Source organism: Eleutherodactylus coqui, chromosome 2, assembly GCF_035609145.1.
Source record: "Eleutherodactylus coqui strain aEleCoq1 chromosome 2, aEleCoq1.hap1, whole genome shotgun sequence".
Lineage (NCBI taxonomy): Eukaryota > Metazoa > Chordata > Amphibia > Anura > Eleutherodactylidae > Eleutherodactylus > Eleutherodactylus coqui.
This window is the reverse complement of record NC_089838.1, coordinates 44,034,936-44,061,924: the sequence shown is the minus strand read 5'-3', so window position 1 is coordinate 44,061,924 and position 26,989 is coordinate 44,034,936. Positions and strand designations below refer to the sequence as shown.

Sequence of the window (26,989 nt, the reverse complement as noted above, 5' to 3'; positions counted from 1 at the left end):
AACACATATATGATATAAAGACACATATATAGTTGTATACTGCTGATAAGCATATACTTACATGACATATATGACATCTATATAGTGTATACAGCTGATATACAAACACATATATAGTTGTATACTGCTGATATGCAGACATATATGATATACAGACACATATATACTGTATACAGCTGGTACAGGGGCGTACCTAAAGGCTAAGGGGCCCGGGTGCAAAAGTTCAGCTGGGCCCCCTCCATCTGTACCCGTACCTATACCTAAACCGTGCTAATTTACAAACATGATGCAGCCCCTTGGTGTAAGCCTTCTCATTATGACTCCTTTCCTTGACTACAAAAAACCTGTTGGTTATGTCTTAGGCTGCTTTCACACGGCCGCGAAAATTGCGTGAGATTTGTGAGTTGCAAGATGTACAAATCGCACATGAATATGAACCCCATTGTTTTGAATACAATCATACACAGGAGCGATGTTTTTTGTTTTTCCTCTGCCTCACACGAGAATATGATGATGTGATGTGAGCTGGTTTTAACACAACAACCGCTCACATCCGCGGGGACGACACACGTTGGCGAGTGTGATAGGGGGCAGAGTTTCATGGCCCAATATCAGACTCACCCGTGTGAAATTAGTCTAAGACCGGCTGCACGCGGCTGGATTTGCATTGCGGAATATGAAGTGGGCGTCTGCCTACGGATTCTGCAGAATGTACCGCCCATAGCATGCTATGGAAAATTGTTTTTCCTCTACACGAGCGGAAAGCAATTGCAGTTTTCTGCTCACGGAGGAAAAATCACGGCATGCTGTATTTTAGTGCAGATTCTGCACGGATGGACTCTGTTGAACTCAATGTAAACCGTGCGATCCACTGCCCTGACATTGCGGAAAAGTCACAGGCACCCGCGTCATCGCCTAGCAACGGCGCTGGAAAGTCAGTGATTAAAAGACAAAAAAAAACTGTACTGCGCGGGTCTGATAGCTCGGCTTGTGGACCATCTGTAGTACAGAAAAAAGAAAGAAATCACAGGTACGCACGGATGCCAGTGGGGCACAGGGTTGGACTCCGCCGCGGGCTCACGCATGCAGAATCTGACCCAGTTGTGTGCGGCTGGCCTAACACTGTGTGCATGGATTTTGGTGCATTTTTGAACCACAATTAAAATCACATCCAAAAACTGCATGCGCTATTATAAACCGCACGCGGATTCAACCAGTACATGTGGTTTTTAAACTGCATGCAGGTTTCTGATGTGTTTTTCAGTTGTGTGTAAAATGTTCAAATATACAGTATATACCCAGGTTATACCAGCTGTACATATATAATTATATACAGTATATGCCCAGGTTATACCAGCTGTACATATATAATTATATACAGGAGAGGTATAACTTATAGCAGCTGTACATGTATAATTATATATAGTATATACCCAGGTTATACCGGCTGTACATATATAATTATATACAGTATATACCCAGGTTATACCAGCTGTACATATATAATTATATACAGTATATACCCATGTTATACCAGCTGTACATATATAATTATATACGGTATATACCCATGTTATACCAGCTGTACATATATAATTATATACGGTATATATCCAGGTTACACCAGCTGTACATATATAATTATATACGGTATATACCCAGGTTACACCAGCTGTAGATATATAATTATATACAGGAGAGGTATAACTTATACCAGCTGTACATATATAATTATATACGGTATATACCCAGGTTATACCAGCTGTACATATATAATTATATACAGGAGAGGTATAACTTATAGCAGCTGTACATATATAATTATATACAGGAGAGGTATAACTTATAGCAACTGTACATATATAATTATATATAGTATATACCCAGGTTATACCAGCTGTACATATATAATTATATACAGTATATACCCAGGTTATACCAGCATGGTCCATATCATTATATACAGGAGATGTATAACTTATACCAGCTGTACATATATAATTATATACAGTATATATCCAGGCTATACCAGCTGTACATATATAATTATATACATCTCCTGTATACAGTGATATCGGCCAAAATTGGATATCCTCTGTATATATTTATACATGTACAGCTGATATAAGTTATACATTCTGTATATAGTAATATAGAGCATGCTGATATAAACTGGGCCAGGTTATACCAGCATGGTCTATATCACTATATACAGGCTGTAGAGCTTCTACCAGCTGTATATACAATTATATACAGGAGATACACAGGTTACACCAGCATGCTCCATACCACTATATACAGGATGTATATCCCCCTATATTCCTGTATATAGTGGTATGGTGTAACCTGTGTATCTCCTGTATATAATTATATGTATACAGCTGGTATAACTTATACCAGCTGCACATATATAATTATATACAAGAGATACACAGGTTACACCAGCATGGTACATATCACTATATACAGGATGTATATCCCCCTGTATATAGTGGTATGTCCCATGCAGGTGTAACCTGTGTATCTCCTGTATATAATTATATATATACAGCTGGTATAACTTATACCAGCCATACATATATAATTACAATTCCTTCTCTACTCACCTCTGCAGCAGTCTCTGGGCAGCCTGAATTTGGAAGTCCTACCTCAGGTCCTGTGCATCCAGCGTTTCGGAGGGCATATTTCAGCCGCACTTCAGTAGCGGTGAGCGATTTCAGCGACCTGATTGGTTGTTGGGGACACAACCCCCTCCCTTCGGAGATATGCACGAGTGCTACTTCACGAGATCAGCGGGGGGGTTAGGGTTTAGCGTTAGGTTTAGGGTTGGGTTTAGGGTTAGGTTTAGGGTTTGGGGTTTGGGCTTAGCTTTAGGCTTGGCCTTAGTTGCCGACCCTCCTACGGCCGTGCTGCTGCTTATTTAACGGGATGGCCACTCGTGCACATCTCCTAAGGGTAGGGGTGTCCCCAACAACCAATCAGGTCGCTGGAATCGCTCACCACTACTGAACTGCGGCTGAAATCCGAAATATGCCTCCGGAGGTGAGTAGAGCCGCACTAGCCCCTCCCCCTGGTAATCGCTGGCCGGCAGAGACTGATAGACTGCAGCTGTGACCACTCACAGCTGCAGCCTATCAGTGGGAGGGCCGCGCGCCGTGGGAGTCTGCAGCCTGTAATTGGCTGCCGACTCCAGTTGTAACAGCCCTCCCCTCTGCTCTTGCCGACCTGCGGAGCTGCCTCCAGTCTCTCCCCTCCTCTCTCCCTTCTCAGCCATCATGCGGCTGAAAGCGCGGGTCCCCTGGGCCTCCTCAGCTCAAGGGCCGGGTCGCCGTTGCGACCCCTGCTTCCCCTCACCGTACGCCAGTGAGCTGGTATACATACACATATATGACATAAAGACACATATATAGTGTATACAGCTGATATAAAGACACATATATAGTTGTATACAGCTGATATAATTACACATATATGATATACAGACACATATATAGTGTATACAGCTGATATAAAGACACATATATAGTTGTATACAGCTGATATAATTACACATATATGATATACAGACACATATATAGTGTATACAGCTGATATACTTGTGTGCATATTTCTTTTACTCATTTACATAGCACATACGATACATGTTCTGCAGTGCTGTACATCATAGCGTTTTGTCCCCATTGGGGTTCACAATCTAAATTCACCTTTGGGCAAAAAGACATGAGCGTGTTTTTCTCCCCTTATACAGCGATCATAATCACCGCCGAATAATTGGACAAAACCAAACCACTACTGGGATTTCTTGCCCATGAATACTACTGCCGAGAAAATATAACACCTGCCCTAAATAGGTAGAGGCTCTATGCCCGCCCGTACCACATCTTGCATCCAAGCTAGGGGCAATACAACAGGGTACTAGAGCCTCCATGCCCCTCTGTATCACATCTTACATCTAAGCTAGAGGCAGTACAACAGGGCACTACAGCCTCCAAGCCCACCCGTATCACATTTTGTATCCAAGCTAGAGGCGGTACAACAGGGTCCTAGAACGTCCATGCCCGGCTGTATCACATCTTGTATCCAAGCTAGAGGTGGTACAACAGGGCACTACAGCCTCCATGCCCACCCGTATCACATCTTGTATCCAAGCTAGAGGGGGTACAACAGGGCACTAGAGCCTCCATGCCCGCCTGTATCACATCTTGTATCCAAGCTAGAGGGGGTACAACAGGGCACTAGAGCCTCCATGCCCGCCTGTATCACATTTTGTATCCAAGCTAGAGGTGGTACAACAGGGTACTAGAGCCTCCATGCCTGCCCGTATCACATCTTACATCCAAGCTAGAGGTGGTTAAATAGGGTACTAGAGCCTCCATGCCCCTCTGTATCACATCTTACATCTAAGCTAGAGGCAGTACAACAGGGCACTACAGCCTCCATGCCCACCCGTATCACATCTTTTATCCAAGCTAGAGGGGGTACAACAGGGTACTAGAGCCTCCATGCCCAACTTTATATCATCTTGTATCCAAGCTAGAGGCGATAAAGGCTGGCATGAAGGCTCTTGTACTTTGTTGTACAACATTTTGTATCCAAGCTAGAGGTACTAGAGCCTCCTTGCCCGACTGTATATCATCTTGTATCTAAGCTAGAAGCAGCCCAGCAGGCTACACTAGAGTCTCCATGCCCGCCCCTTATCATATCTTTTATCCTAGCTAGAGATGGCCCAAGACACTACTAGACTGACTTTATATCATCTTGTATCCAAGCTAAGGGTGATACAACAGGGTACTAGAGCCTCCATGCCAGCCTGTATCACATCTTGTATCCAAGCTAGAGGCTGTACAAACGGGTACTAGAGCCTCTATGCCTGACTTTATATAATCTTGTATCCAAGCTAAGGGTGATACAACAGAGTACTAGAGCCTCCATGCAAGCCTGTATCACATCTTGTATCCAAGCTACAGGTGGCTCAGCAGGGCACTAGAGCCTCCATGCCCAACTATATATCATCTTGTATCCAGGCTAGAAGCAGCACAGCAGGGTACTGTATATTACATTGTATCCAAGCTAGAGGCAGTCCAACAGGCTACACTAGAGCCTCCATGCCAGCCTGTATCACATCTTGTATCCAAGCTGGAAGCAGCCAACCAGGGTACTAGAGCCTCCTCTGAATTGTGCAGTTTTCCCCAGTAAACGTATCCTTTCACTCTAATATCGTCATACCTCACAGGTATCATCATTCAATTAGAAAGTTTCATTCAATTCCAAGAACTCCTTTATCTTTTTTGACAATTAGAGTATAAAGAGAAAATTATGGCCCTTGCAGGTATATGGGGAGACTATTGGTGTTGTCTCTGTATACAGTTACAGCCCCTGCATTAATATGGGGGGAGAACTGGCATTGTCTCTGTGTCTGTATATAGTTACGCCCCCTGCATGGTTATGGGGGGACTACTGGCATTGCCTCCATATACAGTTACGCCACCTGTATGTATATGGGGGGAGTACTTGGGTTGTCTCTATATACAGTTACAGCCCTTGCATGTATATGGGGGGACTACTGGCGTTGTCTCTGTATACAGTTACAGCCCCTGCATTTATATGGGGCAGTACTGGCATTGTCTCTGTATCTGTATATAGTTACGCCCCCTGCATGTTTATAGGGGGACTACTGTTACCTCCATATACAGTTACGCCGCCTGTATGTATATGGGGGGACTATTGGTGTTGTCTCTGTATACAGTTACAGCTCCTGCAGGTATATGGGGGGACTATTGGCGTTTCTCTGTATACAGTTACAGCCCCTGCAGGTATATGGGGGGAGTATTGGTGTTGTCTCTGTATACAGTTACAGCCCCTGCTTTTAAATGGGGGGGGGGGGGGGGAGTAATGGCGTTGTCTCTGTGTCTGTATATAGTTATGGCCTCTGCAGGTATAGAGGGGGACTACTGGCTTTGTCTCCATATACAGTTACACCCCCTGCATGTATATGGGGGAAGTACTGGCGTTGTCTCTGTATACAGTTACAGCCCTTGCATGTATATGGGGCGACTACTGGCATTGTCTCCATATACAGTTACACCCCCTGTATGTATATGGGGGGACTATTGGTGTTGTCTTTGTATACAGTTACAGCCCCTGCAGGTATACGGGGGGAGTGCTGGCATTGTCTCCATATACAGTTACGCCCCCTGTATGTATATGGGGTTACTATTTGTGTTGTCTCTGTATACAGTTACAGCCCCTGCAGGTATACGGGGGGAGTGCTGGCATTGTCTCCATATACAGTTACGCCCCCTGTATGTATATGGGGTTACTATTTGTGTTGTCTCTGTATACAGTTACAGCCCCTGCAGGTATATGGGGGGAGTACTGGCGTTGTCTCTGTATACAGTTACAGCCCCTGCAGGTATATGGGGGGGAGTACTGGTGTTGTCTCTGTATACTGTTACAGCCCCTGCAGGTATATGGGGAGAGTACTGGCGTTGTCTCTGTATACTGTTACAGCCCCTGCAGGTATATGGGGGGAGTACTGGCGTTGTCTCTGTATACTGTTACAGCCCCTGCAGGTTTATGGGGGGAGTACTGGCGTTGTCTCTGTATACTGTTACAGCCCCTGCAGGTATATGGGGGGAGTACTGGCGTTGTCTCTGTATACTGTTACAGCCCCTGCAGGTATATGCGGGGAGTACTGGCGTTGTCTCTGTATACTGTTACAGCCCCTGCAGGTATATGGGGGGAGTACTGGCGTTGTCTCTGTATACTGTTACAGCCCCTGCAGGTATATGAGGGGGACTATTGGCGTTGTCTTCCTATACAGTTACACTTTCTTCATCTTAGCGGTATACTGTGTTCTTGTTTCCGCAGAGCCTCCTGGTGTGAAGGACTTGGTGCTTTACCCTTTAGGACCATCATCTGTTGTGTTAAGCTGGTCCCGGCCGTATCTCAGCTCCTTCCGGAAATATGTGGTAGAAATGTTTTACTTTAATCCCATCACTATGACCTCCGAATGGACGCCGTACTATGAAATTGCAGCCACCGTCTCACTGACATCCACTGTGGTAACCTTCTACGTTTTCACTGCTTACTATGGGAAACATGTCAGCATCAATGTCTAGGAAGCGATGTCGGAGGTCCAGGGGGTGGGGAGTCATTAAGACAGAAGAAGCCGTTTCCTTCCAGTAGCATCTCAAAAAGAGTTCTCTGCAGATGGGAACTCTGAAAATCCATCTTCTTTCAGGGTTCTTTAAGAAGTGAGAGGCTTAGAATACTACTTCTAGGAGGCACTAGAGAGACTGTTTTCTTCCTTCTGGAGGAGAGCTATTCTGCCTCCTCTGACACAAATGCCTTATCATCTGCTGCTCTTTAATCCTACCTCAAAGCGCTAACGACAACTTGTCCATCAATCCGTGTGTGTGTGTGTGTCTGTGTGATGTGTGAGTTACAAGCAGAGCCTGACAGTACCTGAGATGTCAGTTACCGGCTCTTAGCTCCACCCCCTGATCACATGGCGGTGACGTCATCACAGGTCCTTTTTTTTCTCCTACACTGAATGAGGAATTATGGGCAGACTAGAACCCCCACAAACCCCTATGGCCTCAGATGCTATGGATACAGCAGTACTCAGTCTGGCAGCTGTGAGACAGCTGGACACCTGTGTGGAGACTCCAATAAATGACACCTCACAAATGTCCACATACCTAGCTGGTGGTGCATACTGACCAACAACATTGAAGCATAGTCCTTCACCACTATTTTCACATCTCCTGAGGGCGGACACCCACTGTCGATATTTTCTATCTTGTGCTGCGAGTGCAAGTGAAGGCGCCAGAATGAGACGGGGATATTGCCAGTCTTTTCAATGGGGTCAGCGGCAGCAGCACTAGCCCCATTAAAAAGATATGGGATCGGCGCTGCTGCTGGTCCCATTGAAAGCAGTGGTTTTTGGCAAACCCCGCAGTATGATTTTCGGAGAAGGGCTTGAAATATAACCCCTTCCCTGAAAATCATCAATAAGTGGTTAAAAAGTTTACAAAAAAGTACTCACCTCACACGCGTCCTCCTGTTGGCTCCCCGTCACTGCTATCCAGCACCTTCAGCAGCTGGGGATTTAAAAATCCCCGCCTCCTGAAAGGGCTGTGCTGATTGGCTGAGCGCTCAGCCAATAACGGCTAGTGCTTAGCTATTGGCTGAGTGCTTAGCCAATTATAGATAGTGCTTAGCTATTCATGGAGAAGTCCAGCCTTCATCTAATCGTCAACCGTTGTCCAGTGTTGAAACAAAGCAGTACTCAGTCTGGCAGTTTGTATATTATGAGACTGCTGCACACCTGTGTGGAGACTCCAATAAATGACACCTCACAAATGTCCACATACATAGCTCGTGTGCTGACAGGACCTGTGATGATGTCACTGTCATGTGATCAGTCTCATGGTCTCTGAGCCAGAGGTGTAACATGAAGCTTCTGGGCCCCAATGCAAATTCTGTAACAGGGCCCCCAACTACAATGCTTTATTCATACTACTAGGCTTACTATATAGAGAATATAGACCTATTGGCCCCCTAAAGGTCCTGGGCCCAGGGGCAACCACATCCCCTATAGTTATGCCACTGCTCTGAGCTGAATGAGGGATTATGGGCAGGCTACAACCCCCACAAACCCCTGAGGATTCACTTACTATGGATACAGCAGTACTCAGTCTGGCCGTTTGTAGCTGCACACCTGTGTGGAGATTCCAATAAATGACACCTCACAAATGTCCACATAAATAGCTGGCGGTGCATACTGACCAACAACATTGAAGTATTGTCCTTCCCCACTATCTTCACATCTCCTGAACGTGATATCATGGCATCTCTAGTGCTTATGTCGCCAACACCAGTCCAGCCTTCATCTAATCATCAACCGTTGTCCAGTGTTGGAACAAACCGTCGCTGTTGTGCAAACATGTCACCACAGAGGGGTCAGTGCCGCCGTGAAGCTAATTGAGAATATATAACACAGTGACAAGCCACGATGTCACCTCCGCATGAATCTGATGACAGAATCCCTTTAAAGAACTTGAAAAATGTATATAAATTATAGGAGGCAGAAAAAGGGACATGATGGAGACCTTTATATATGTTACAGAAGGGAGAGGGGAACATGATGGTGTAGTAGATGCTTTGAACAAACTACCAGAAAATGTGGTTGGAAAATCAACAATAATGGAATTCCTGCCGGGGATAAGCAGAGAAAAAATATTAGAACCGACTAGATTAACCAGAGGGCTTTTTTGCCATCACCTTTCTGTGTTTTTATTTTTCTCCGCCTGTAGAAATCTCTTATTGTTATAGAGGTCCCTGATGTGATCACAGGTTGTCCTTTAGAAATCAGCTGTGATCTGTGGGTGAAGCACCTTTTCCAGTAACCCTTCAGGTGAAATGAAGCATGATATGGTCCTTTTGAATTTTTTGGGCAGCCTGCAGAATGCTGTCCTTAGAAGGCACAGTGAGCACCCCACAGAGGGCCATCTTTACAGAAGATAGAGTACACCCCACAGTAGGCCGCCCTTACTGGGGATACGTTTTTTATGGGGCATCACAAGCTGCTACAGCCAATCACAGATAGTACTTGAACCCTGAGCTTTGTCATTGGCTGCAGCAGCCTTTCACGTCCCATACACAGATTGCTGCAGGCTGTCAACACAGCATCGTAGCGGAGACCAAAGGATGTGGTGCTAGATCTGCAGAGGAGCTGGGAGAGGAGAAAGTAGGAATAAATTCCATTACAACATTAGGAAGCACAAAGTGCCCAGGATTCATGAAGTCCCCCCTACGCATGGCCGTTACAGCCTTCATGTGGAGCCGAACCAGTCATGGGGGGGGGGGGGCAGTTATAGACAGTATAGGATATGAGGCATTGAGCATTTCCTGATAGTTCACTGTGTGCATTTGGTAATAATATCAGGTGGTAATTGGCAGAAATGTCAGGTCCTCCCTTTGCTTTGGAGGATGAAGACATTGTTGCCAGCAGAAGACGGAGGTCCCTTCTTGTAACAAGACATGATAGAAGTTAGTCCATGAGGAGCTGGAAGCGACCTCCATGGCCAGCAGTTTATGTGTTAGTGTGTGAGCCCCATTGGGGACAAGGACAGACTACAATCAGTGTACGACGCTGTAGACTATGTTGGTGCTATATGAGCTCTGTGTCATATGTCTCACATGTACAGTAATAACGCAGATCACATTATTCTTTCAGAGACTCAACAACTTACTCCCAGCCTGGTATTATAACTTTCGGGTGACAATGGTGACATGGGGCGACCCCGAGCTGAGCTGCTGTGACACGTCTACTCTCAGCTTCATAACAGGTAAGCATTCTTTCTACTTGTTGTCTGCCGTACAAAAGACAAGGCACACTGGGTGGGATTTATTAAACAATTTGGGCCCGCTTTCTGTCTTAGAAAAGTCCCACATTTTGGTGCATTCCATGTTTGCACTAAAATTTGTGACTTCTATAATCACTTTTGAAAAATTGAGAAAAGTGGGCCGAGTTAGGTGAAGGTCATCGTCAGTGCAAGAGATTTACTATTGCTTGTGCCAGAAATTGGAGGAAATTGTAGTAAAATGCTGCGCCCGCTCATAGCAGAGGTAGATTTCAATTCCTGGTGCATGGACAACCAAAGATGCACCAAGTGTGCTATGAGACGTGCTCCTCTTAATACATTTGGTGCATTTTTCTCCAACGTACCAAGGTTTAAGACCAGCGTATGAAATATCAGTCTTAGTAAATTTTCCCCAGTTTGTAGAGCAGGACTAGTTTGTGATCCAGGTCCAGTGTGTCAGGATTATCCTACATATAGCCCATGGGCGTAACTATAGGGGATGCGGTTGCACCCGGGCCCAGGAGCCCTAGGGGGCTCATAATGCCTCTCTTCTCCATATAGGGAGCTTAGTACTATGAATAAAGCATTATAGTTGGGGGCCCTGTTACAGGTTTTGGATTGGGGCTCAGAAGCTTCAAGTTACGCCTCTGGTGCAGCCCATTGCCCCTTCCCTTCCTTATTACTGATCCATTAAGTAATGTGTGAATTGTCTTCTCCATGTCTGCTCTCTCTCACTCTTTCCATTCAGGCACATCATACAATTTGATCTGGTATATACTGTATACATAGTCGTTTGGTGCTACATCACATATATGATGTGTGCTGACAGCACTGCTCATCACCCCAACATCTTGAAATACAAGATCTATGAGTGATGCTGGATTTTCCCATGTGGGCTTATCTATCTTCATCCATTATTTGGGCTGACTCTGGGACACTTTATGGATCAGCCCTCTCCACGTGTTTTCTCCAGTTCCATAATTTAGGACCCTTTACTATATGTAGAGATAACCTGTGATGGAACAATCCTTCCCGCGGTGCCTTCTCTACATGATCAGAGTCTGTACAACGATGGAAGATCTTTCTGCACTGTAGCGTCTGACTACATTATGCGCAGTCTGGGTTCTTCTAACTCTTCATTTCTTCATCACCAGCCCCCGTAGCGCCACAAATTATGCACGTGGAATATGTCCGACACCTCCTTTATGTCACCTGGCGATATGGAGAGAAAGCCTTCGATCTCTCCCATTCCAGAATGTTGCACTGGCAAGTGACAGCAGACGGAAGGAAGCGCATTAAGAAAAGTGTAAGTATGCGTGGCTTATACTGGAAACCTATGGTGGCGGTGGGTCCCTGTCTGTATGTGCCATATTACATCACACCCCAGTCTAGGTGTCAGCAGCCATATTACTGGACGGAGGGGTTCCAGCAGTGCAGTTCTGCTTCATGTTTGAGGGATTTCTTTGTATAACTTGGGGGTGCAGATGTTCAGGAATAGAGTCTCATGGTGCAGAACCAGCAGACGTTGCTTTGCTCTCGTGATGGATATTAACGCTTTGTTTTCAGGTCTCCAGAACGACAATGACAGCAGTGATGAGTCTTCCAGCTGGAGACATCTATAACATTACTGTCACCGCCTGTACCGAGAGGAGCAGTAACACATCCCTGCCACATCTCATTAGGTTAGGTGAGTGTCGGAATAAGGTGGCTCAGTATCATGCAGATTATGGACGGTAGCTTGTATCCTGTTGATACATGACTATTATTCTTTGTCTCAGATCCGGCCCCCCCGAAATCTCTTTATGCTGTCAACAAGACACAGACATCATTCACCCTCCTGTGGGTAGAGGAAGGTTTCTCAGATTACTTTGAAGTGGTTTGCTGGCGCTTAGATCCAGTGCAGAGTGAATATGAGAAGGTAAAAGGAGTGATATCACTGTCCCATTTATAGTCCTTGTACTTTATGTAGGGGCGTCCCTTTACCCACAATAATATATTTTAGGAATGTGTGTAATATCAGAATAAAATATGTTCAGTTCTGCCTTGTCTTAAGGCCCATTTACACGCAAAGATAATCGCTAAAAATTCGTTCAAAAGATGGGGAGAATGACAGTTTGAGCGATCATTTTTCATAAGCTGCTAATAAGCAGCTTATTACCTTCATTTGAATATAAATTAGCCTATGGGCGCTGTATGCAGCGAACAGCAGGTGGTCTGTTCCCTGCATACAGTTCCTTTGTTCTGCCGCAGAGCTGCAAGCTGAATACAATGTAATCAGCGCTCCCCATGGAGAACACAGCTTGCGGTCCCTGCTATCAGCTCTCTGGCTGAACGATGGATTTTATGCTCACTTGAAAATAATCATTCAGCCAAATACTGAAAGATGGGAAAATTTACACATAACGATTATCGCTAAAACAATGGCTATATGGTGAGATGTACAAATCCTGAGACATTGTGATATTTGTCTAAAACCAGTTTTGTTGTTTATGTGCAAACAGTCAGCCAGTTTGGTACCAATGGTTATGTAAATACCTCCTGCAAAGAATTTATAAGCCACCGATGCAACTGACATGGCCTGAAGGTGGCCCCAATGTCTCCAATCTCAGCAGATCTGCATTGAGGTATTTACAGAACAAAAGAAGTATCATTTAAAATGACTTTGGCACAATACATTTTGGGTAGTGGCACTCATATGGTTGTGCTCAGGAAATCCAACTGATCCCCGTGGTTCGAATGGCAGGATCATAGGACATCATGAACCCCCAAAGCTCAATATCTGCTCAACCGAGTAAGGAAGATGAGGCAGAACTAGACAAAGCAGCCCAATACAGGATATCTGAATGGATATGATTATGGACAGCTAATACACTGCTGCAGGTGACTGTCTCTATAGGTTCATGAGTCTATAGAGACAGTCACCTTCAGCAGTGCATTAGTTTTCCGGGATCGTACCCAGTCAGGTATTTTATGTGAACACCCGGAATGGGTTATGATTTGCAGTGATGACATTGAATGCATTAAATTCCATCATTTGGTCCAAACAAGTGATTTGTTATATGATAATCTTTGATTACACCTGCCACAAACATCAACGAGTATACATACGTTACTGCGCACCTGAAACTCTTCTAGTTCACCACTCTGCCTGAGTGGGGATGTGTTTCCAGTCTCTATGTAGACTCTATTTACTGCACTCCTGATGACACCTAATCAGGTAGAAATGTGTTGTGTCTAGAATGATTTGAGTTTTTGAGCCTGATTATTTAATTCTGAGGCATATTTCACCATCAGCCCTTATTCTAGGGGTCTGGTACGTTCTAAACTGCGGTAGTACCCTCTCTGCCATTAGTGTTTATACTGCGGGGATGGAGGTGGAACATATGTATCGGTGTCGGTTTGTCCCTACATTATGGAGTCTGGGGATTGTTTATATTTTAATATTTACAATCAAGTATGTTTGTAATTATTCAGTGAATCATCCTATTGTGCTTGCCACTATCAGTAAATATATGCAATATATAATAGAAACAATATCATATGGGCAATATATAATGTACAGTACAGAATATCACACACAATAGACAATGTACAATATATAATGTAATTAACAGTACAGTATGCAATGTACAGTACAGATTATCACCTACAATGCATAATATGCAGTTCAGCATACAACGTGCAATATACAAAGTAACACAAAGTAAAGCATACAATTCACAATATATGATGTAATATACAGTACTGCATATGTGTAATAAATAATGTAATATACAGTATAGTATACGACTTGAAATATACTATAAAGTACCATATGTAATGTAGAATGGAATCCTCAATGTAAGTCACAGTATATAACCCCATGGAATATGTACAGATGTTGTATGGCCCCTCACGCTGATTGTTATATTGTAAGGATCCGGTGACGGTCTTCTCACACGTGGTAACAATCGCCAATCTCCATCCGGGGACATCTTACAACTGCAGCATCAGTGCGGTCAGCCACCACACTCCCAGTGTCCCCACCTATATCACAGTCTCTACATTGGGTAAGTGTCCAGATCCTCCCATATTATCTTCAGTTTGACTGGTGGCAGAACTTACCGTGTGGTCACTGCCCTCTTACAGATAGTGAGTGGATGTGCCGGACTCGGCTACCATTTCACCTAGACTCGGCTTTCCATAATCTCAGATTGTACTTCTACGAAGAATAAGAGAGGATTATACCGATATGCTGTAGAAAGAGCCAGCTCGCTAAACTTAAAAATATCCATTCACAAGCACAACATGGCAGCTTCTCTGATGCGTTTCTGGTGTAGCTACAATTAAGGATGGAAAAGCAGGATTTGATATCATTGGGTTTGTACATAATAACAGTTTTTGTACACACATTTTTAGAACGCGCAAAAAAAATTAGGACCTACTCTATTTTTATGCACATTTGCGCACCAAGAGTCCCTCAATGTACGCACAAATGCACAATACGCTGGGCAATTCCATGAAAAAAAGAACATATCTGGACCTCATTAGTCTAAATAACCATCTAAATCAGGGCATGTTCCTCAGCACATCAAACGTGCCGACATCAGCGCAAATCAACCTCATTCATAGTAAAATGATGTTTCCACAGTAAAAAATGGCGGATTCTGGAGATGTTTGTGTGGTGCAGGTGACGTGAGTGTGCAAGTGATTACATTTAGGGAGCAAAGGGAAGAATCCCATACAACCCCAGAGAGCGAGGCAAGAGACTGGAGAAGATGTGAGAGAATAGAGTCAATAATGCAGGTAGGGTGAGAAGAAGTGATGAGCCTGGAGATGTTTTGTTGTTGGGTGAAATGCTGAGAGTGAAGAAGAGGAAGTGCTGGAGGGATTGGGATCAAAGGGGAAGGGGACTGGAGGAGGTGCTGGAGGGAAGGGGGTCAAAGGGCAAGGGGACCAAAGGAGGTGCTGGAGGAAAGAGGATCAAAGGGGAAGAAGGCCAGAGGAGATGCGAGAGGGAAGTGAATCAAAGGGCAAGGGGACTAGAGGAGAATATTCTTTAAAGCATTTTTTTACAGGACAACTACAGACTGCATTTAATATCATGCAAATATGTGAAAAGCTTATTTGAAAAATTGTTATACAAGTTACATGGTACATGCGAATAAACTTTCTAGGCTGTGTCCTGATTATAGCTCAATATTCTCTCATGACGTTGCATGCCTTGGTGTGCTCCTTTGAACCAGACTATCCTAAAAGATAGATCTACAGTAATAACAAATGGTAACTAGTCTCTGTGTGACCATAGTCTACCTCATAGAGAGACCTCTGACAATTCTCCCTCTGGGGTCTTCTAGAGTACAGCCATTATATAAGCACTAAAGTCCGTCACTCTTCCTACTCCAAGATACCATTTCTCAGCACTGGAAAGGGGAGATGTTATGTTTGACCCTATGGCTTTGAGTACTTTCTTTGTCCATCAAGGTTACACCAGATTCCAGTTCTATCCTTTTGTTTCATGTTGCACTTACAGGAAAAGGAGGGCAGGGTTATCAAGATTGGCACATCTTGTTTTTGGCGCCACCTCCCCCAGTTCCCGGATGTTTGCAAAGATTGTGCGGTCAGGGCAGTGTGCAGGGTCCTGGTATCACTACCTCACAATGTTTTGTCTTCTTCTTTTGACTCTTATCATAACGCTAAGGGTAGCAGAAATAGTATATGTAAATGGGCCATCACATTACAGCGCCAATGTTCCACTAAATATCAGCAGCAGCTTGCTATCATTTGACCTATTTTCAGACTTTTGTGCATAGGGCTCACTAATAAAATTAATTCTACTACATAGAATTCCTAGAATATGTACAGTGTATGTGCATCGGAAGAATCCCCAACCATCACTGATATTCAGAGTCAGACAAAACAATGTTAGCCGATTAATCCATTACCACTAACATTTTCTCTGCGTTGGGAAATAAGTTGGGAAAAATATAATGTTTTAATATTGTGCCCTCTTATGGAGAGAAATTGTTGACTGTATTGCATGAACATGATGCAACGTGTAACTACTGAACTCCACTGTGGAGCTGTTTTGCTTTAAGGAGCTAGACTTAGGCTTGGATTCTGCTTTAAACAAGAGTAAGACAATATGGAAGGTTTAACGATAATAGTTTATTCAATTAAGTGATAATCAAGCATAGTGATGAATAATTGTCCTTTTGTAAAATATTATATCTATATACAAATGACAAAGGTTATAACTTACATCACATCACAAATTATATCACATCACAATACTGGGAGATAACATCATTTGACTTGTATATCAGCAGCCAAAGGAGCCCACTTTCAAGCGGCACCAAAACAGAGAAATTCTCCAGGAAGTGGACAAGTAGAGCGTCCCGTTCTTGTCTGAATGGCTTCTGTCTTGGTTCTGGAAAGAAAAACATTTATACTATCTTATCAAAAAATCTCTACGTGTTGATTTCCTAGTCTTCATGACAGAATGATATTAGTTTCTGCCATGAGACAGAAAAACAAACCTATTGTGTGTGATACATAGCTAATCTTCCTCCCAGATGGACAATAACATGACTCTTTATTGTGTGCTAACTTACTCTTCAGACATACACATCTTCATTTTATTACAACCATAAATACTTCTTTCCCAACACTTCAAAATCTAGTTTAAATAATCATAAAATCTGCATATTACTGACAGCATAATTAATATTACTGTTTTGTAAAAGTTTAATTTGCTGCATTAAACCCTCCATCTGTCACTACTGCACCATCACAAACCATTCACCTGCATCTTACACAAGCCTAGATGTGCAGACTGATGAGCAATGTGGGTATATGTATTAAAGCATGTAAACACCCTGAAGACGGTGGCCTGATGTGATCCGTTGGCACCTATGTGGCTTGGAGCGTGCAGACGTTCAGTATGCAGTAATTCTGGTTAACAACTCTCTTCTGACTCCTAGTTGCTGAAGTGAACCCCAATGTTGTGGTGATATCACTGTTGGCCATCCTCAGCATACTGCTGATTGGACTCTTGCTGGTTACTCTGATTGTCTTACGCAGAAAACATCTCCAGATGTCAAGGTAATTCAGACACAGTCCTAGGTATGTGCACACATCAGGTCCTACATCTCACATGATCTGTGAGTGAGCTCGCCATAACCAGCAGTAAACACTGCACCAAAACTCCCACTGCGTGAACAAAGCCTATCATCTACCAAGGGTTAAAAAAGGTCTCTATACAATGCATTGTACACTATATGGTCAGAAGTAAGTGGACCCTAACCATCTCCTCCAAATAGTTCTCATTCCAGAAACTGAAGAATGGACAGGGAGCCCTCTCCTGCTCTAACAACCTTCACTCTTGGCTGTGCGGATTTGCATGTATTGGGCCCTAATCACATCCTGAGGTTCGGCAATCAGTTCAGGCCAAGCATGTCTTGGGTTGAAGTCTTGGCTTCTTGCCTTTGAGCACATACATTGTGGTGATATCGCAGGGCAGTGTCCATCCTAGAGAGTTCTCTGCTTGGTTTCATGCACTCGATAGCAGTACATACAGCTTACCTCAGTACAGGTGCACATACCTTTGGACGTGCATTTTTGCATATCTATGGCCTTTGTAAAATGTATGCAATATATGTAGACTACATTGTGTACAATGTATGCATAATGACAGACCATCAACAATGCAAACATAATTTCTCAAGTAAGATCATAATGGATTGAAATTCCCAGTCTAAATCCTGTTTTATAAATCCACAAAACCAGAGAGAGCATGACAACACTGACAATGCATCAGCCAACCTGTGTATCAGCCAGTGCATCTGCCTCTCTATCTGTATCTGTCATTATATCCTTAACCTTTAACTGCGAATGTGGAGTCTCACAGAACCCTCCCCATTCTAGATTCCTAAAATACTAGCTTACCCATCGCACATTGCTGCGAAGACAGACAGACATTCGTTTATATATATGTATATATACATACATAACAACCAATCGCAGCGCAGCTTTCATGTTACCTCAGCGGTATAATATATAACAACCAATCACAGCGCAGCTTTCATGTTACCTCAGCTTTATAATATATAACAACCAATCACAGCGCAGCTTTCATGTTACCTCAGCAGTATAATATATAACAACCAATCACAGCGCAGCTTTCATGTTACCTCAGCAGTATAATATATAACAACCAATCAGCGCAGCTTTCATGTTACCTCAGCAGTATAATATATAACAACCAATCACAGCACAGCTTTCATGTTACCTCAGCAATATAAGAAATAGCAACCAATCACAGCGCAGCTTTTATTCTGCCTAAGCAATATAAGAAATAGCAACCAATCACAGCGCAGCATTCATTTTACCTCAGCGGTATAATATATAGCAACCAATCAGAGCACAGCTTTCATGTTTCCTCAGCAGTATAAGGAATAGCAACCAATTGCAGCGAAGTTTTCATGTTACCTCAGCAGTATAAGGAATGGCAACCATTCACAGCACAGCTTTCATGTTACCTTAGCAGTATAGGAAATAGCAACCAATCACAGCGCAGCTTTAATGTTACCTTAGCAGTATAATATATAACAACCAATCACATCACAGCTTACATGTTACCTCAGCTTTATAATATATAGTATACCCGTCGCGTGTTGCTGCGATCTCTGAAGAAAGGAAATTCAAGGAAACTCGTTCTGATAACATTGAATTTACATTGTGTCGTTTGTATTGAAACATTCATTTTCATATGAAAAACATTTCAAAGTGTTGTTTAAATTCTATTTATTTATTCGAGTGCTTGTGGATCCACGATATATTTCGTTTTTCCGTCTGGTGCGTATGCGAATAAATCAGAAGCTTTTCCGAGGCGTGAGCTGCCACATACAGTCGTCCATTGTGCATTCGTCCCATATGATAAGTTCACATGTTTGCCTATTCCGGAATTTTTGGTGCGACACGCGCGCCACCTATCGTAGGATAGATGGACTATGCCAGAAACTGTCGCAGGAGTGTACTCAACAACTTCCCAAGGTGTCAGGGCGATCGGATGAATGGTGTAGTAATGCATAAAGGACAAGACATTCATTTTTATATATATATATATATAGATATGAATAAAAGTTGATTTCTACATGTTTTTTAATTATTTATAACCTAAAAATGAATGAAAACCAGGTATTGTGAACATCCAGTTCATTATTGCGAAAAATGTCAACCACAATATATAGGAGACTGCGAGACCCCACGTCCACGGAAGTGTGACAAATAAATCACGTCTGCAGTTGAAGGTTAAATGTATCTGTAAGCACATTAGCCAGTATATCAGTTAGTGTATCAGTCAGATTATCCATCGGTGTATCCATCAGTGCATCTGCCACTATATCTGTCAATACATTAGCGTATCTGTTATGTTCTCTAATCTGTTTTGCTTTAAAGTGAACTTGGTTTATGAGGAAATGACAAGGAGCTTTACTATTGGATATCGGTATCCACCATCCTATCGATGCTGACTTTTATCTACAAACCTAGTACTAAATATAACATAGTATGTTAGGCCGAAAGGAGACAATGCTCATCTAGTTCACCCTGTTTCCACCCCCCTTGATGATCCAGAGGAAGGCAAAAAACCACTGAGGCAATTGGTTGCGTTATCCACCCCCTGTCATCTGTATTATATAAGCCCATGCTATGACTTGTAGCTGGACTGAATATATATATGTGTGTACACATGATAAGTGCCTTTTTAGTCCACTTAAAGCGGTAGAAGAAAAGTTCTACAATATCAGTCAGTGTAATAATTAATGTATCAGTCCCTTTATCAGTCAACCTGTCAATTATTTTTACCTAGGGAATGTGGGGCTGGAACGTTCATCAATTTTGCCACCCTGGAGAGAGACGGGAAACTTCCTTACAATTGGTGAGTGTGACCCACAATGAGGATTCTCTGCTGCTTCAGATGATTAATGTGTAAGTAATGAATGCCGCCATCTTCACATCCATTCTTGATTGCTCCAAGACCTCTAACGAAAAGTGAAATAACTTTGTAGCCTTCCTTAATTAATAATCTACTAGGGTTTCGCGTCTGCAGCTCCTGCGCAGATTGATGCAACTGCATGGTAACAGAGAACAAACTAAATCTTATGTATTCTGAGCTTGAAAGCTTGCTACTTTACGTCTGTCCTCTACCACTTGCTGACACACTGTGCATCCAGCAGGCTGGGGAAAAATCCCGGGCAGATAGATCCGCAATTAAAAATGAGGCCAAATCCGCACCATTAAGGTGTGTATTTGACCACTGCAAACAGATTTTGTGCGTATTTGCTGCAGGTTTTCCACTGCAGGAAAGTCTGCAGTGAATATGTCACGCATGAAGGTGGCACTCGGGGTGGAGTCACAGCTGTACTGCCCAACGGCGTCCCATAGGGAGACCCCGGACACCTGACATACGTAGGGAGCTGGGAGGGTATGGTGCTGACTTGCCATGGTGGCACTAACCATGCTCCATCCCGGAGGGACACACGCAGCCAAGGCCAGGGTAGCACCATGGCCTACCCCGGACATCCCTAGGATATGGATGTTCAACAACCCCTATCACAGGGAGACACGCGTGACGCCACCATTCCTGCGTATGCCAGCATGACCCTCGGTGAATAGAAAAATGCAGCCACAGACAGTTCTTTAGAATATGGGAACAGTCAGAGCCTGGAATAAACTTTACTTGTGATAATGAGTAACAATACAAGGCAGTTCACAGTGCAGGCAATTAAGTACACTTCAGAGATTATTGACTTCTAGATTATTGACTCGTAGTACCTCCACCCAACCCTGGAGATGCATGGGTGTGACAGACTAAGGGCTTTTTCAGACGACCATATATCGGCCGGGTATTCACGCCGGCCGATATACGGCGTCTCTCTCTGCAGGGGGAGGAGGCTGGAAGAGTCGGAAGCAGTGCTCTGTCTCCTCTCCACCCCCTCTCCACCCCTCTGCACTATTTGTAATGAGAGGAGGCGGGACGGGGACTGGACTAAGTTCTGGGAATTGCTCCGCCCTCGCCCCGCCCCCTCATTGCAAATAGTGCAGAGGGGCGGAGAGGGGGAGAAGAGTTGGTGGAGAGGGAGCTCAGAGCACTGCTCCGGGCTCTTCCAGCCTCCTCCCCCTGCAGAGAGAGACACCGTATATCGGCCGGCGTGAATACCCGGCCAATATACGCTCGTCTGAAGCCGCCCTTAAAGGGTATACCTCTATGCGGTGATCCAGACTTCAGGCGGCTGCGTAGGAAAAGCAGATAAGCAAATAGTACCTCTGCATTGGGCCTTGCACAACACAACAGACTTACTGACTCTCTCCTTTTCTCTTCGGGACTCACTCCATTCAGTATCCATTCATAGCCACACGGGAAACCTCTCCTTCTCTTTCATGCTTCAATACATAAGGGTCAAAGGTGCCCCCATGTACCCGGACCTCCTGTACCACCAAACTCCTGAAGACATGGACTCTCTTTCCTGCTCCAAATCACTCATATTTATATCCTCTCTCATACCACATGACATGACATAACTTGATACATTTACATGCAAGCTTTGGATTTTATTAAACACTTAACCCTTCTATCGCTGCAGCTGTGCAACACACATACTGGAAATAACAAGGCAGGTTTGCACAGTGCATCAACATAAGACAAACATGTATGACATTTAGGGCGCCCACCCACTGGCGATTTTTTTTTCTTTGCGTTTTGCGTTTTTTCTCAAGAGCAATTAGAATTGAATGTACTCCTGTCCACTGGCGTTTTTTTTTGCGTTGCGTTTTTTAACATAGGAACTGTCAGTTGCATATGTGTCCTTATTTTTCTCCTAATGCACCCATGAAAGTCAATGGAAATTAATGGAAAAGCCGCGAAAACGCGGCAAAAAACGCCGCGGAAAACGCGGGAAAAATGCGGGAAAAACGCACGAAAATCGCAAACGCCAGTGGGTGGGCGCCCTTAGGGTGACTACGCACTACAGTTTTTTTTCACTGCGAAATTCACAGCGTTTTTTTTTCTGCAGGGGTCTATGGGACTTGTAATGTTAAAATCGCGATCGCGCAAAATCGCAATTTACCGCGAAATCGCGATTTTAACATTACAAGTCCCATAGACCCCTGCAGAAAAAAAAACGCTGCGAATTTCGCAGTGAAAAAACCTGTAGTGGGTAGTCACCCTCATAGAGGGGACCAGGATGAAGTACTGGGTCATTACAACAGGTGCAGGTTTTGGTCAGGTTTTTCAATGCTGTTTGACACTTAAATCAGGTGTTGATGATAAAAGGAGAGAAAAGGTAAAGAACGGACGAAACTTCTCCTTTATGATTCACTTCTGGTTCTGGCTGCAAGAAAATGGAACAAAACTTTACCAAAACCTGTAACTTCTACGGGAAAAGGGAAAACCTCCTACTTGGCACCTGATGTGGCAAAAACATCAGAAATCTGACCTGATGCAAAACACTCAACCCGCCTGGAATAAGGTGGCAGAAACGTATGGATGCACCTGCGTCACGTGCTGGACATCTGTCACATTGCGCTATTCTGTGGCTTCTTCTGTCCTTTCTGTTTTCTTTTTTTATTTCCTCCTTTTTGTGCTTTATTTATTTTTACCTTTATTTTTATTCTCTTTTTCCTTTCTCTAGTTTTATGTTTCGCTTTGTGTATATTTCTCTATTCTTCCTTTTATTCTTTGCTATTTTCTGTTTCCTTTGTGTTTTTTCATTCTCCATTTTGTGTTTTATCTTTTGTATTTTGTTTCTCTTTTTTGCGTATATTCTTCCTTTTTGTTTTTATGTATTTTTCACTTGTTCTCTTTTTGCGTATTTTTCCTTTTTATGCTTTTCTCTTCTGTGTTTTTCTTATTTTCTGTATTTTTCCCTTGAGTCTTTTTTCTATGTTTTTCCTTTTGTGTTCTTCTTTTCGTATATTTTTCCTTTGTATATTTCTCTCGGGGACCTTTCATACAGGATAGAATTACCCACAGGCTGCAGTGCAGATGCAAATACTGTCAATTGGTGTGGATTTTGTTGCGTTTTTAAATGCGGAATGCGTTCTGTGGAACATCTTGCAGAATTACTTGCGTTTTATTCTGCAGACTTTAATAGCGGAATTACATCCCCCGTATGTTAGAAATCTGCAACAAAAGTTCCGCAAGACATGCTTTTCCACTGCAGGAGATAGTCTTGTGGGTTTGAAGTAAAGAGGCGCGGATTTTAGCAGGTGCTGTATTCAAGCTCCAAAGGGATAACATTGTGACGCAGAAATGTTCGCGCATCCAAAGTGTCCTAATTCAGCCCCTTGGCTATCCCTATTTTGTATTACTTCTATTGTGTATTTTTCTTTAAGTCTTTCTCTTTTGTGTCCTTCCGGCAGATGTTCTAAGATGATTTGGACTGTAATGCAATAGAAATAAGTTTTGACAACGTCTATCGTAGTCGTATGATGTAAGCAGACATGGCCCAGTTCGTTGATCACTTTCCCAGCATCCGCCATCAGTATGAGAGCGGATTCAAACAAACGTCCTCTTCTCCCGTTATGCGGCCATGATAATCACAGCCGTATAACAGGCCAAACAAAACCACTGATTTCAATATATTTCAGTGGTTTCGTTTTCACTTTTGAGATTCTCGACCAGGTGCCGGAAGGATCTTGCACCACCTATATTCCCGCGTTTATTTTCAAACTCTTGAACTATGGCGCAGAGTTTGAAAAGTTAACGAAGGGAAAGAAATTCTCCTCGTTCAGGCGCAACTCCGCTAGTCTGAATGCGCCCTCACAGTGAGATACATTGGGCAGTACCGGGCTGGTGAGCCTACAACACTGGCGTCGCACAAGGGGTCAGGCTACTCCACACTTCTGTTCCATACCTACAGCCTCCATTCTCCATGTGTCACATAACCCGCACCTGCTAGCATCCATCTTCTGTGCCCACACATCGTCTGCTTGCCTTATGATTTTATTTCCTTTGTTAAAATATTTCACAAGTCCATCGTGTTCATCTACAGTCCAATCATTATTACGCTCTATAGTTGGTATATTTGTGTATAGTGGTACAGTCCTATAATTATTACGCTCTATAGTTGGTATATTTGTGTATAGTGGTACAGTCCTATCATTATTACGCTCTATAGTTGCTATTTTTGTGTATAGTAGTACAGTCCTATCATTATTACTCTCTATAGTTGGGATATTTGTGTATAGTGGTACAGTCCTATCATTATTACACTCTATAGTTGGTATATTTGTGTATAGTGGTACAGTACTATCATTATTATGCTCTATAGTTGGTATAGTTTGGGTATAGTGGTACAGTCCTATCATTATTACACTCTATAGTTGGTATATTTGTATATAGTAGTACAGTCCTATCATTATTACGCTCTATAGTTGGTATATTTCTGTATAGTGGTACAGTGCTATCATTATTACGCTCTATAGTTGGTATAGTTTGGGTATAGTGGTACAGTGCTATCATTAGTATACTCTATAGCTGGTATATTTGTGTATAGTGGTACAGTGCTATCATTATTACGCTCTATAGCTTGTATATTTGTGTATAGTGGTACAGTGCTATCATTATTACGCTCTATAGCTGGTATATTTGTGTATAGTGGTACAGTGCTATCATTATTACGCTCTATAGCTGGTATATGTGTGTATAGTGGTACAGTGCTATCATTATTACGCTCTATAGCTGGTATATTTGTGTATAGTGGTACAGTGCTATCATTATTACGCTCTATAGCTGGTATATTTGTGTATAGTGGTACAGTGCTATCATTATTACGCTCTATAGCTGGTATATTTGGGTATAGTGGTACAGTGCTATCATTATTACACTCTATAGCTGGTATATTTGGGTATAGTGGTACAGTGCTATCATTAGTATACCCTATAGTTGGTTTATTTGTGTATAGTGGTACAGTGCTATCATTATTACGCTCTATAGCTGGTATATTTGGGTATAGTGGTACAGTGCTATCATTAGTATACCCTATAGTTGGTTTATTTGTGTATAGTGGTACAGTGCTATCATTAGTATACCCTATAGTTGGTATATTTGTGTATAGTGGTACAGTGCTATCATTATTAGGCTCTATAGTTGGTATATTTGTATATAGTGGTACAGTGCTATCATTAGGTTCTATAGTTGGTATATTTGTATATAGTGGTACAGTGCTATAATTATTACGCTCTATAGTTGGTATATTTGTATATAGTGGTACAGTACTATCATTATTACGCTCTATAGTTGGGATATTTGTGTATAGTGGTACAGTACTATCAATATTATGCTCTATAGTTAGTATATTTGTATATAGCGGTACAGTCCTATCATTATTACGCTGTATACTTGGGATATTTGTGTATAGTGGTATAGTGCGATCATTATTATGCTCTATAGTTAGTATATTTGTGTATAGTGGTACAGTCTTATCATTATTACACTCTATAGTTGGTATATTTGTGTATAGTGGTACAGTCCTATAATTATTACGCTCTATAGTTGGTATATTTGTGTATAGTGGTACAGTGCTATCATTATTACGCTCTATACTTGGTATATTTGTGTATAGTGGTACAGTCCTATCATTATTACACTCTATACTTGGGATTTTTGTGTATAGTGGTACAGTCCTATCATTATTACGCTCTATACTTGGGATATTTGTGTATAGTGGTACAGTGCTATCATTATTATGCTCTATAGTTAGTATATCTGTATATAGTGGTACAGTGCTATCATTATTACACTCTATACTTGGGATATTTGTGTATAGTGGTACAGTCCTATCATTATTACGCTCTATACTTGGGATATTTGTGTATAGTGGTACAGTCCTATCATTATTACGCTCTATAGTTGGTATATTTGGGTATAGTGGTACAGTGCTATCATTATTACGCTCTATAGCTGGTATATTTGGGTATAGTGGTACAGTGCTATCATTAGTATACTACAGGTGTCCAAACCATCTTTAAGGAAGCAGAGAGACACTAACAGACAGACAGACATGCAAACACAGCTCTGAGTGGGCACTAGACAGAGATATCCAAGCAGTAAAATGACCAGCATCAACTACTGAGAGATGCTGGTTTTTATATGCAGCAGACTTAAGGGGATTGGCAGATGGGGAATACTACACGCAGCCAGCTCAATTAACCCCTACCTGTGAAGGTGTGCACAAGGAAGCCTGTAGAACAGGTCCCAGATGCACAACCTAACATGAATGGTGTCCTTACTGAGTCAAGCACCGTCCAGTATGCCAGCAGTGATGATGGGATCTGGTACTCACGAATATGCACCACCAAAGCTTGCAGCTTGGATGCTTTGTCCACGGATCTAGTTGACTTTGCATACAGATTGGTCTCAGTGGCTGCACTCACACTATAGGCCATCCGTGTGCTCTGCCTGCAAGTGAAGTTCTCGCTCTCACACAGCACACATCTCTCAATCTGCCCACACATTGGCGCCAGTTTTTCTTTCTCTCCGAGTCCCCACCTGCTGTGGCACCACCTGTGTGCGGGAACAGGTCCCATTTGTAGAAGCTCAGTCTCTAGCCAATCTACAAGGGGTCCTGGCAGCCCGC

At 42.9% G+C, this 26,989-nt stretch overlaps 1 protein-coding gene across 2 annotated transcripts in view; it reads left to right on the top strand.

The window, feature by feature from the left end:
- The window catches only part of PTPRO (protein tyrosine phosphatase receptor type O), a 72,905-nt gene that overhangs the window by 30,324 nt on the left and 15,592 nt on the right, over nt 1–26,989 (top strand). For both annotated transcript variants that reach the window (XM_066590712.1, XM_066590711.1), the window contains 8 exons: nt 6,871–7,064; nt 10,244–10,355; nt 11,525–11,676; nt 11,937–12,057; nt 12,149–12,288; nt 14,287–14,419; nt 17,333–17,453; nt 20,221–20,289. In XM_066590712.1, the coding sequence (XP_066446809.1) occupies nt 6,871–7,064; nt 10,244–10,355; nt 11,525–11,676; nt 11,937–12,057; nt 12,149–12,288; nt 14,287–14,419; nt 17,333–17,453; nt 20,221–20,289 (1,042 nt within the window). The remainder of the gene's footprint in view (nt 1–6,870; nt 7,065–10,243; nt 10,356–11,524; nt 11,677–11,936; nt 12,058–12,148; nt 12,289–14,286; nt 14,420–17,332; nt 17,454–20,220; nt 20,290–26,989) is intronic.